Below are 13,559 nucleotides of genomic sequence, written 5' to 3' on the forward strand. Positions count from 1 at the left end.
AATCGGTCGTCATCTTATTGCACCTGAGCCGGCAGTGGTCGCTGCTTGGGTGTCTGCGAGTCCATTGTGTTTGACGTCACCTTGACGCCTTTTTGTGCGGTAGTGTGTACGTCGAGGATTGGTGTCCTTTGTTCCGCGCGCGCGCTTGTCTTCAAGCGCCGAGCGTTCAGTGGCGCGCACTTGTGCTGCGTTTATTCCTCCTTGTTTTGACATAGGTCTACGTACGCAGTTCTTTGACAACGTGCTTTCTGCTTTTGAACCCTCTGTGCCCGTGTACACGTGCGCGTCTGCACACATAATAGGTGGTTCTGCAGTGGCGTCTTGTTTGTGATTCAAGAAGCAACCGTGCTGCTGTCAAATGTCGTTCGGCACTGAACTAACATGCTGATAGTATATAATTCCTGCATGTTTCATACTAAATGAAGTTATAACCGCTACATACGAGCGCATTTGCACGGTCTAGATCGGTACGACCTCGATCCGTGATTACAGTGGTACGGCCTTTCCATTGAAGAAAAAGAAGGAAAGCTCAATCGAGGCGCATCATGTCACGCGCTGCCAGTACTTCGAGTGGCGACACGAAGTCCTTTTGGCGGCGACCAAGAATGTCGTCGTCGCAGTGCAACGCCACGGGTGCGAGCCGCTTCTCGGGGCCAGCCATCCGAGTCGCGGCGCCGACGTCGCAGATGTCATCCCAAAGGCTACCGCCGTCGTCTCCGCAGCAGCTGAGCTCAGACGAGGAGGACGAAGAGCTTCGTTCCTTCCTCACTATCCGGGAGCCGATTCCGCGCCACGGCAGCGGCGTGGTGCGCCGCGGAGGTCGAGACGACTCGCCTTCTTCGCCCGCCAGCTCGTTCGACTCGACGCGTCTCTCTCCGTGGTCGACGCCCACGTCCCCTCGGTGGTCCGGCTCCACCACGCCTCCCGGTTCCTCCAGCCTCGAGGGCCACTCTCCCGGTCTGTCGGCGTCGCTGTCTTCGTCTCCCTTCTCTGACGCTAGCGTGGTCGTGTCGTCCTCGTGCGGCGCTCGCAAGCATTCCCGCGGCGATGGCCTCTTCCCCAAGGCCCTGCCATCCTCGGCTTCGGCGTCGTCTTCGCCTGGCTGCAAGCTGAACGCTCTCGGTGATCCCCCGCCACCGTGCAACATCTGGTCGGGTGGCTTCAAGTGGCACGACCAAGCCGGAGGAGGAGGGCCGTACAAGGAACGGGAGGAGTGTCTGCAGATATCCGACTTCTGGCAGTACGGCCAGCACCGCCGCAGCAGCGACTTCAGTTCAGACGCGGAATCCCGGAGGGGTGAGGACGTCGCGGATGCCGGGTTCCAGGGGACCAGGAGGGCTTCCTCGTTCGACACGCTCGAAGTCGAGAGCGACGACAGCTCCGTCGATGCGCTGCGAGGAGCCAGGCCCAAGCTGATCCTTCCCGTCCCGAAGCACTCGCCGCCGAAGAACGCCAGCCTTCCCGAGCCGTCGCAGCAGCAGTCGGCTCGCTCCGGTCGCGCCGCGAGGCCCGAGGGCGAGGACGTGTGCTGCCACTGCAAGCTGTCTCCGAGTTTGCTACCCCTCGAGTGCTGCGAACAGGACGTCAGGAGCAAAGGCGACGCCGAAGAGCCGTTGGGGATCGGCTTGGGGTCAAAGAAGGGCCTCAACTGGCCCTGTACGCTGCAACCTCCGAACCAGCGTTGCCTAGACTGCCTCTACTCGGTGCCCCTGTCCAGCGGTGCTCAGTGGGTGCAAGCGTCTTGCGGCAAGTTCCCCTGGAACAGGCGCCGAGGATCGGTGGGTTAAGTTCAATGTCTCGCCTGCCCGCGGTTCGCGTTTGGCTTCAAAGTTCTAAGCATCTATATAATGTACGAGTGTTGATTTGTTCGGGTCTGCCTTTGCCTGCGCGCTGTTTCGCTCCCGCACAAGCGACATAGCGTGTTCGCTGCAGGCTGTCAAACGAACCTGTTAATACTAATGCGGCAGGAACTTACTATCGCAAAGCAGGCCGATGTCAGCTTGACTTGTAAAATGGCAAACATTAATTTTGGCTTAGAATTTTTTTCTATTTTTATTTTTCCTTCATGACTATGAACTAGAACATTACTTTGTTTGAACGTGTTACTTCCAACCTGCCAAACGCTGTGGAAACGTTAGCGAGAACCAAAGGAATAGTCGTCGCGGTAGTGTGCGGTTGCAATAATGACACATAGATGGCGGCCGACTTACATAGATTACCTAAAGGTAATGCAGTATATTATGCCCTGATCGCTGTACAGATGTATAAAGTCTGGGTTTTACGACAGGTGCTTCTATTTTGGTGGTGTAAAGCGATCCACTGTTGGTAATGACATAGCCATTGCGTTCAACACCACATATCGCTTAGTCCTCCATACGACCGAGGTCAAAATCTTACATAATTGAACAGTTCACTGTCCTCAACTCGACAAGTAGCCCTCAGGTTCTTGTCTACGTTGTATCATGTGTGATATGCGCCGTATGGTCTTCGTAGCTGTCACCTGAAGACCATGGTTGATTCTACACCCTGTCCATATTTCCCGTAAGTGAAACTATCTTATGCATACATTTCTCTAGAAGCTCAGTTTCAGCGTGTTTATGCGTTGAGCAAAACAGACTAATAATAATAATAATAATAATAATAATAATAATAATAATAATAATAATAATAATAATAATAATAATAATAATAAATTAGTAGTAGCAGCAGCAGCAGCAGTAGTAGTAGTAGTAGTAGTAGTAGTAGTAGTAGTAGTAGTAGTATAGTAGTAGTAGTAGAGCCAAAGGTAACGGATTGCAATCTGCTGGAGGTACAGTCGGTGTCGTAAATTTACAGGGCGCGGTATGATATCGGAAGAAGCTGAATATTTCCTCTACCTGGCCTTGAAGCCTGTAGTACACATACGCAGCCTGTAATAAAAGATGCGACCAACGCAACAGTGTGTTGTTTTACTGGCTCGCTGGAAAAAACATTAGGCGGGAATACAGCTTATTCGCGAAGCCCGCGCCACGTAAGTTTTGACGTCGGCTGTACGTATATAAACCGCGCTGTACCTTTATTTCTGAACGCTCTGGCAAATGTGTCCTGGCAAAGCTCCAGTTAAGCTGCCCTTTCTTCTCTTTCTTTCATTTGCTTTTTTCACCGCAAAACCGAAGTTCTCACCTGCCTAAGAATGAAGTCACTTTGCTTGGAGGATGTCGCGTCTGCAAGCTTCTGGGAAGCTGCTGTCGATACAGCCATCATTCCGGTTTTCTTTATCTGTGCAAGCCAGTGCTTCTTTTTGCCGCTTCTTAATAGTGACGCCAGCGGGGACGGCAGCAATAATTTTTATTTCTATTCTTTTTTTTTCTCGTGTATTGCTCTTTTTTTCTTTCTCGTATGTTCTTGCTCTCGGTACAGTTCGGACGTAACGAAAAATAAAATTATGTACACACCTATAGAAGCTTATTGCTAATTAAGACCTTGACGCTGACAGCTGCTCGGGTCTTAATCGAGTGTTATTTTGGGTAGGATAGTTGCCTCTCCTCCTTCTGCCTGTACGCAGTTTTACTTAGCAAACTAGTCATGTTAAAATGAATACCACTGCCCACGCTGTGACTGTGTTCTTTCTTTCTTTCTTTCTTTCTTTCTTTATTTCTTTCTTTCTTTCTTTCTTTCTTTCTTTCTTTCTTTCTTTCTTTCTTTCTTTCTTTCTTTCTTTCTTTCTTTCTTTCTTTCTTTCTTTCTCTTCTTTCTTTCTTTCTTTCTTTCTTAGCGTTACTGCCATTCAAGGTCCCTATTTACACTGTATGATTGAGTGACAATGAATCTGGAGCCCTCCATGACAACGTCCTCATAGCCCAACAAGCGATTTGGGGTCGTAGAAATCACGTGGGTTGCATTGGATTCGACACTACGAGTCTCAGTGCGGCAGTTCAATAATTTAAACACGCTTTCATTCAGTGCTGGCATAAAATGGGTTCTTATAATCGAACCTCTTGCACGGAGTGTTCTATCGGCGGAGTCCACACCATTACAGTTTTCTTTATGATGAAGATAGTAGATGTGCAGTCATCTTGGGAAACATGTCAGAGCATAAGAGATTACCTCCACTAGCGTGAGGATTTTTTTTTTTTCACCTTAACAGCTTGGCTAACGTTAGCTGGAACTCACGGTATTATGTTTGTTCAGTAAAGAATGGGCAGGAGAGGTGTATGAGGCGCATAAAAGTAAGACACGTATGGACGCATTGCAAAAGTAAGGGACGCAGATGTAACAGAATACCCTGTGTCGCAGCAGCGCGCATGCCTATTCTGAGATATTGGCCTAGAACTGGTTACCGCCCAGTGGCGCGTGATTGGTCAACACTTTAGACAGCGTGATGCGTAAGTGACTTTTTAAATATAAAGCATAGGCATGCGCAGCACGCTTGTCTCCGGTTAAGTAGTCTTATGCTAAATTGTTCGTGTTTGCAAAATTAAAAAAAAGGACAGTTATGTCATTAAATTTCTTTTTCGATGTTGGTCAACATTCTGTGCTCTCGAAGTTTGAACGTCCGATTGCACATGCGTAATTCAACAGGACAGAGGTAGCCCAAAAATGAGTGAGCAAGAAAGAAAGAAACAGTCAATAAAAAATAAATAAACTGCATAGAAAAAAATTAGGAAAATCAAAGAATATGCTTAAGTTGATGCGCTGTCCCATTAAGTGGGATGTGCGCTTTAAAGACACCTGTAAGCCGCCATTATATGCATAGGTTTTATGCCGTGATCTACGGTTACACAGAACAGAGGTGCGCTCACAGGAACTACTTCATCGGTCAACATTGAATGCGATATATATATATATATATATATATATATATATATATATATATATATATATATACACGGCGAAAAATGTCATTTCCGTACTTACAAAAAAAATCTTCGGGGTTTGCGAAGACTCTATTATACGTTCGTCTGATAATGTTCTTAGCTGCGCGAGTTGGTACGATTTGACATGGACGCAAAGAACGGACGCAAGGTTTATTCTATCTCTATTTTCGGTTCTGTCGCTCAGTTCGTTAGTGTGAATGTTATTGAGGACCTTAACGGTAAAAGTGCAAGAGTGGGGTCGAATATTAATATGCAGAAGAAAAAGCTAATGTTCAATAGCCTGGCAAGGAAACAAGAACTCATTATCCCCAGTCATCCGCCACAGTCTATAGAGGAGTACGTTTACCTAGGTCGCTTACTCACAGGGTAACCTCCCCATTAGAAGGAAATTTACAGAAGAATAAATATGGGTTGAAGTGCATACGGCAGGCATTACCAAATACTCGCTGGGGCAGAAACTTGGACGTTAACAAAGAAGCACCGGAACCAGTTGAGGTCCGCGCAAAGAGCAATGAAACGAAGAATCTTAGGCGTAACGTTAGGAGACAGGAATAGAGCGGTGCGAATCGGGGAACAAACGCGAATGGCCGATATTCTAGTTGACATTAGGAGAAAACACTAGAGCTGGCCAGACCATGTAATGCGTGGGGTAGATAACCGGAGGACCACTGGAGTTGCAGAATGGGCGCCAAGGGAAGGGAAGCGTAGTCGAAGACGGCAGAAAACTAGGTGGGGTTTATAAAATTACGAAATTTGCAGGCGCAAGTTGGAATCAGCTAGCGCAAGACAGGGGTAATTGGAGATCGCTGGGAGAGGCGTTCGTCCTGCAGTCGACATAAAGATAGGCTGACCATGATGACGATGATGACGTGTACAAAATTTGCCCTGGTAGTGTTAGCCAGAGCACCTCGCCTCCACAGGTTTAACATGGGGACTGCGTGGAGCCATCCACATGTCCCCCATTCCCCACCATGCATGGAGGCTAGACAGCGGACTAGTGGCAGTGTGCTAGTGAATATTGCTGTAACGCGTAGTGGATAATCGGCTCGTGTTTAGTAGGCAGGGCAGCAGCGACCAGTAGCCAGCGCCGTCAAAGTGGAAAGAAGAGGCAGCGTACGCTTCGCCTAAAGAAAAAGAACCAATACAGCAACTGCGTTCGCCGGTTGCTTAATGGGGGGAGTTATGCGTTTTTGCGTCTGCTTGAACATGAAGACCGGAGCTGACTCAAGTGTCCAAGGTTGCCCTTGAGGCGGGGTGCGTCTGTGTGATGCGGCCGGCTCGAGAAAGCTTCGTGCGGGCGTAACTTTTGAAGTGTAGCCGATAGGCGCGCGTAGCAGCACGTTTGTTTCTCTCTCCTCTTCGGTCGGCCCGCACACAAGACGGATCGCGTCTTGTAGCACTCGCAGCGTCCATAGACATTCACCTAAGGCGCTAACCGCAGCGGCGTTACGCGCTGAACGCCCGTGAGCAGCGCCAGGCGAAGTGGAGCGAGCTTTCACAGCACCCGGATTTGGCTTGTGGGCCGTCTGTCGCCGACGCTCGAAGAAGAAGTCGCGAGCGGCTACCGCGTAGAGGAAGCCGACAGGCGCGTCGGAGCAGGTTTTCTGGATCCCCTTACATCCCCTCCGAAGTCGTTTGTTTCTCCGTGTTTTGTTTTTCTTTCTTCTTTCTTCCGATAAGTCTCTGGGCGCTGTACACGGCGATTCTACTTGCCGCGCGCGGCGCGTTAACAGAACGAAGAAAAAGCCGGACTGTGTCTCGCGAGAACTGTGCACTGTAGTGCGGGGCACGCTGAGGCGGACACATCAGCGCGCGGAGTAAAGCAGGATCAAGTTTCTACACGCATATTTCTCTCTCTCTCTCTTTCTCTCTCATATATATATATATATATATATATATATATATATATATATATATATATATATATATATATATATATCGTGCGGAATAGTCACAGAATAAAGACGGCACACCGGTGTGTTCCTCATACCTGCTGTCCTACGTATTCAACCAAATGAAGTACACGAACGGCGGTGATTTAGCAGAAATATAGATTGTGTGCACTTGCGCCTTTCTTTTTATTATTGAAATAAAAATAACGGAGATTTGGCCTCTGTAATGGGGCGACTATTCCCTTTCACGAAATAGCAATAATAATAAGAAACATGCGGTATGAAAATTAAAAAAAAAAAACGTAAGCTGTTCGAAAAATGTAGCGCCCAGATAGCTAAACGTAGTAAATGAAATCAGGGCATGGTCTAAACACAAAGGAACATGCACAGACAAAAGGCGAGGACAAGTTGCATCACACACCATGCTGAGTCCACACACTTGCGAATTTTCGAAGCACATGGGCTCCATCATAGCGGTGTAGTATTTTCTAGCGCTATGAAACGCGTCACGCCAGGTGACGTGGCTAAACACGTAGGACTTTCAGGGCTTCCACAGCCGTGTTCAGATACTTAGTAAGTATACCTCGGGACCATATTTCTTGTGCATCTCTGTTCGCATCTGCTGGCTACAAGGCTCTGACGAAAACGTGGTGTTCTACGTTGCTATATTATCGGTGCAATGTTGTCGTGAAAAGAGTTGTGCAACGCGATAGCCTCTTATTAGACATTCCGGTTGAACCAATAGCATTACACGTCGCCAACAGCGCCGCTTAGTCCGGCAACATCTTGTCTTCACCCAGATACGATAACGACGAGGTGGGTGATCCTCGCATTAAAGTTTTGCCCACTGGTCATGCCGTCGCGCGCGTGGGCAGGCCCGATTGGCTGCTACCGCGATCCACACGGCTACCGCGACAGTGCACGCTTTTACTGGGGCACAGCGCCGGTTCCTTGACCTTGTGCGCGGGCTCTTCTCCATCCTGCGGGCTCTGGGCGTGAGCTTCCCCCTCCCCCTCGAAACCGCCTCGCCCTCTCTCGATCGCTGACCAGATCAGAGGAAGAAGGCAGGCCGACCCCTTTGAGACAACAAAAGCGCCGCGCTTCTTGCACGTGGGCGCACCTCGGACGCGTGGGATACGGCACGGACAGACGAACTACGCCGGGCACCCTTCGTGCCTCGCGATTCGGAGCTGCCTTTAAAAGGGGGGGGGGGGGCAGGGGGGTTGGAGCGAAGACACGCCCTGTGCCATCCGCCACATGTATCCGCCATCGGCAACTGAACAACGAACTCTTGAGCGGGTGATGGGTGATGTTACCCGTTCGTCTCTCCCTCACTCTTTTATGCGTGTTTTCTTTCTCCGCCCGCGCATTGCAGGATATCCACTGCGAGTCTCAGCCTTGTTCACCTCGCAAACACAAGCACACATGCACGCACACACACACACACACAAATGTCAGAGGTGGTTCGTCGCTCCGTGTGCCCTTGCAGACGGCTGCACGAGAAATGCAAATTCTGCGCAGTGAGCTTAGGAGGCGTAATGTGCCGCATCGGTGAGAGAATCTCTAGATTAAAAGCCGGCGCGACGGAGGAAACATCGAGTGACTGAGAAGTACTTATCACGAGATGCGCCACTAACTTCGCGGTAGATTCAAAAGCACGTGTATATATGTTTTCCTTCCGTTGCCAAATAAACCTATCATTTCATACCTTCCCGTTTGGATCAGCCTACTTATACTGACAACCGCCTTTCGTGTAATATCACTTGTTTTCAGTGGCCTTATAAGGTAAAGCTATTTGAATATGTTTTTATTCCAGTCTCCTGACGTCAAAATTGCGTAACCGCCGACGCAAGCATCGGGCGGTCAACCGCAGGGTTGTCTGAACAGACCAATCGAACGCTCTCCTTGTTCACAGGAGGTCACTTTTGTTTGCTTGAAAAACGAATAACAATGCCTACACTGAGCGGCTTGGCTGGCAAGAGGCGAGGAGCACCCTCGAGTGGAGAGGGACTCAGTGAGGCCGAGTCATGCACTGAAAATCGATAACCGGCTGAAGAGGGTGCATGGTGCCGGCGTCTGCGATTGGTCCGCTTCCCCTTACTTAGCTTGCGGTGGCGGGTCGAAAATCGCGGTGGCATGCAACGGAAGCTTAAGAATGATGCTAAAACGGATCCTCAGCAAAGAAGAGTTGGCAGAGCAAGGTCGTAAACGTGCCGAAAGTGCTAGAGAACGTTACACGGCCACGCAAAAAGCTCTATTATACGCAAATACACCCATGCTCTCCGGCAGGTGCGAGTAGCTAGTGCCTGAGCGATCGGCGGCAGCCATCTTTTATTCCTTTCAGAACGGGGCAGCCTGCGGCTATTCAGAAAAAAAATTCAGTTTTGTTCGGCATGTTAATGCATCTTTATCGCGTGCACGTCACTCTGACGCGGTGAGTATTTGCGGTTTTGTGACGCCGCGTGACAGGCAGGTGAAGTGGCTGCAGCCCCAAAACGTTTGAACAATAGCCGAGGGGTAATGGCGAAAAGGCGTCGAATCAGAAATAACGATTTTTCTTTTGCTCGGTCAAATCATGCATAATCAGTGTGTACACGTCATATCAGATGGGCAGCTATCGCGGTTTTCGTGATGTCGCGGGACAGACAGGTGAAGGGGGGGGGGGGGGTCCAAAAAAGTTTTTGACTGGCCGTATTGCCGAATTGGAATAGAAAAGTTTCGAATGGTTTTACGTTATGGCGCCGCAGGTTAAGATCTGCTAGAGAATTCCTACAAGTTGCGTAAGGTCCATACCTGTGAGGAGCGTATTGAACGCGAATCGTGGAGCTGCATGGAAACGGAAACAAATCGCGCTTTCTCGGGGAGGCGTTGCCGCTTGGGGTTTGTTAAAACTTGGAGTTCTGTGGCTGCTGCATTTTAGAGCTTTAAGGAAGCTGCGTCTGAAAATTCGGTGACCGTTTTTTTTTGTTTTCTTCTGCTTCTTAAAGGAGGAGGAGGTGTTGGGGGGGTGGCAGGAGACGGGAGCTGCGCACTTAATTACCGATGAGCGGTATAATCTAGCGTGCGTGTAAATCTCAGTACATGGGGTATCTTACATGCGCGCTTCTCAACTGCAACACTTCTAACAGTTTTTATCCGTTAAGCCCATAACGTTGGCTTGTAGCGCACGAGGTACGTCGACTGACACGTTATTAAGAAAACAGAACAAAAAAAGAAGAAACAGAAGTAAATGACACGAACGGAGAATAAATGCAGAACCGAAATCGGCGCTCACACACACTCGATGTACGATTTTTTCCAGCAAATATGTTTTACAATCAAAAAGCAGAACGAGACGGCCCTGTCTTCAGCTCCTTCAAGGGCTGCAGAAGACCGTGCCATCCTTTCCTTTCTTCATAGAGAACAACTTCTCTCCTGAAAGAACCCGCCGGCTATGGTGTTGGGCTGCTGAGCACGAGGCCGCGGGATTGAATGCCGGCCACGGCGGCCGCATTTCGACGGGGGCGAAATGCGAAATCATCCGTGCACTTAGATTTAGGTGCACGTTCAAGAACCCCGGGTGGTCTAAATTTCCGGAGTCCTCCACTACGGCGTGCCTCATAATCAGCAAGTGGTTTTGTCACGTAAAACCCCATAATTTCTCTCCCGAAATCATGGGTTCGCGGCACTGAAATATTTCTATTCCGGCTACAAATGAACCAAGTTGGAAAAAATTCTTGCGGTAGAACTCTTCCTGGAGGGCACGTAACAACTTCCAGAGTATAACCAAAATTTGCGACCTGTGCCTGGTGTCCTTTGTCGTCCTCTTCAATGCCGCCGCGCGCTGCATCAACTGGCTTCGCGCTTCACGCGGGAAAAGGCAGCTCGCAGTTCGCGGTGACCAACGCCAGTACTAATGCCTGGCCGCTTACACGTGGCCGCCGAACCAGGCGTTGAGCAGAGTTAATTCTTCCCAGTAACACCTGGGACGACTGGTGCCGCGGCGCCCGTAACCATGCGGCTATTTTTATATGTCGCACGTTTTCTTTAGGACGCGGGGAAAAAAAAAATACGCCAGGACATATCGCACACTGAAAACAACTGAATCGGGTGTTTTGAAACAGAATTATCACTTTTCTATCAAGATTCGCGCCCTCAATCGAGTAATTAAAAAGTTCTTCAATTAATCTCATCTAATTATCCATAGTTCAATTATGAAAACAGTTCTCCTGGTGCGGTACGTCGCTGCTGACAGAATACCATTGGTTCCGTCCTCATGTGCTCTATATTTTATTTTTTTAGAGCTTGGTTGACGTTAGCTGTACATATGCGCACGTAGGTATCACTAAAGTCAGCTTCTTCACAATCCGATGTAGTGTGCAAAGAAGCCTTCTTTCGTGTTCCTTCTTTTTTTTTTCTTTTTTGCAGGAGACAGCGAGTATATCGTTAGTATACCGTATTATTTATTCTATAGATCACACTCTATGCGTCATTAATGCGTGAGCATTGAGTGTCAAAGTGGAAAAAAAGTGTATGTGTGTGTGGGAAGCCAGCCACGTAGCAGAGGTAGAGAGGGGATGGGAGAGCTTAAAAGAGTATATATATATATATATATATATATATATATATATATATATATATATATATATATATATATATATATATATATATATATATATATATATATATATATAGAGAGAGAGAGAGAGAGAGAGAGAGTATACACGTGATAGTGATCTGCTCTGGATCTGTTGCACTTTCGCTTGTCGAAGCGGCAGGACGTGTGTCGACTGAGCTACGGAACGAGACTTTGCAATCCGGTGAATGTGGTTTAAATCATAGATCCGGGACCTGAAAGAGGAGCGTCGTAATTCTGACACATTCCTCTCAAATTTTGTGCTACATCGCCAGTGATATTTTTAAGGATCTGTTTATATTACGGCAATTAAAATAAATGTTTAAACATTTTTTTAGTGGAATTGACGGTTGGTTCTTCACTATTCCTCTCATCTGCACAGGGGAAACTTGATGGTCGGGTAGCGGCTGCAGTCCAATCCTTAGGTGACTAAATTTTGTTGCACAACTTTTTATTTACTAGTTTTAAAGCCCATGTTGCATTGAATTACTATAGTACGGTGCCGCGGGAGGTGATAACATTTTACGAAATTACGCAGGCACCATCTGTTGTTGAGATATTCGTAATTTTTCGCTCGGATTCCGCAACTTCGCACAGCGCCGTAAGCGCTGTCCACGTTATTCTCGACGCTGTACCGACGTAGAAGAACCCACTGGAATGACACGCTGAGGCACCTAGCATCCAATCCGTCGTCACACAGCAGTACAGCAATCGACGGTAGGTCGACGACAGATGGCCTTTCGCGAGGAAAGTTCATAAGGGAGGCGTGCAGGCACCAAATCCATAGACGTAAAGAAGCGAAATGAGGTGAAAATCATCACGTAGGAGATCTTATTAAAAGGATTGTTTCCGTTAAAATAGACTACCGTGTATGCTTGCAAACAAGAACGTCACCGCAGCTGCAGTAAGTTGCGTATTTTAGTGAGGATCCTTAGTAGTATTAATAGGCGAAGACGTAAGGATGAAGGGGAGGTCCTTGATATTTTTTTTTTTTGTGAGGTCATTTGTGGCTGCGGGCGTCATGAATTGACCTTTAGAAGAGGCGCAAGCTGACTTTTCGGCACTGCACATTGCTGACGATATTGCGACCGGCGCATCGCTAGAATTCTGAATAATGTGCGGCTAGTGCGTTGTTTCTGATTCAGTGCATTCGTTCGCGGCAATAACTAGGCACCACCTGACGAGTGATCGCCGTTATAACTGCCTTGCTGGCCGCCATAATTCGGGAAATTGTGCACTGTGGCAAAGCCAGCTTGACACATTTCTAACAGTTCCGTTGTACCGTGATCGCGAATAAGGTCCGAGAACGGACGAAGACAACCGGTATTATTATCGTAAACGCGCATTTCCCAAACAGACGCATTCATATAATTGCGTGTGTTGTGTAGGATAGTTAACGAAGCCCGCAAAGAATGAATGCGGGTTCTCGTAGATACCCTTACGCAGGAATCGTTCGCTTGGGATTCAGCATGCGGCGGTGTCTACACGCGTCGGTTTGGAAACGCAGGCGTTTTATAACGCTATGTTCGAGCGCTTATGGGCTGTAGGGAACGACGATATTATGACGGAGATGGCATGGAAACTCGTTTATTGTACCCAGCGAAGATGCGTCATAACCTATCCTGTTACGATACGGCCTATACTAAAGCGCACTATGTGAGCAGCTCCTTGCCGTGCGTACGTGATGGCCGCGAAGTACGGTGTTGACAAATTACTCGCGCGTTCCAGTACTGCACCTGTGGCCCTTGGAAACCGGAGCGCCCGCGTGTGCTTTCGCCTTTTCCAGCAAACTGCTCCTACTTGACGCGACGCGCGCTTGACGTTCGTTAAAGAAAAAAACAAAAACAAACGTTAGTTTGTGGTGGCAAATACGCATGCCTCCTTTTCGCGGTAATGGGTGGCGAAACATCGAGGTATTTGTGCCATAGGGGGAACCCTGGGTTGATCCGGCCATCGGATACGTAATTATTTCTTTTCTTTAAAGCGAATAAGTTTCTTTGGCTCTTTCCGCCCGATTTCGAGGCCGGCGGTTGACTGTCGGTTTGGTTGGAGCTTCAACGCCGATAGAAAGGCGCCGAATGCAAATGGCGCGCGTTCCTCGAGCGAGCACGTGCACGCGAGCTTTAGGCGCGTCCGAAGGTCTACAGGCCGCCTTCCACGCTGGCGCTCGCGCCGCTCAGGTCAGCGTACGTGCTG

At 48.5% G+C, this 13,559-nt stretch overlaps 1 protein-coding gene across 2 annotated transcripts in view; it reads left to right on the forward strand.

Moving 5' to 3' along the window:
- The window catches only part of Lmpt (four and a half LIM domains protein limpet), a 412,264-nt gene that overhangs the window by 121,465 nt on the left and 277,240 nt on the right, over positions 1-13,559 (forward strand). The window contains exon 1 of one of the 2 annotated variants that reach the window (XM_065436842.2): positions 553-1,778. The exons of the other annotated variant lie outside the window; for it this stretch is intronic. Coding sequence (XP_065292914.2) covers positions 606-1,778 — 1,173 coding nt within the window. The 5' untranslated portion in view covers positions 553-605. Of the gene's footprint in view, positions 1-552; positions 1,779-13,559 lie in introns of those variants that run through there. 2 annotated transcript variants of the gene reach the window in all.

Source organism: Dermacentor albipictus, chromosome 5 (assembly GCF_038994185.2).
Source record: "Dermacentor albipictus isolate Rhodes 1998 colony chromosome 5, USDA_Dalb.pri_finalv2, whole genome shotgun sequence".
Lineage (NCBI taxonomy): Eukaryota > Metazoa > Arthropoda > Arachnida > Ixodida > Ixodidae > Dermacentor > Dermacentor albipictus.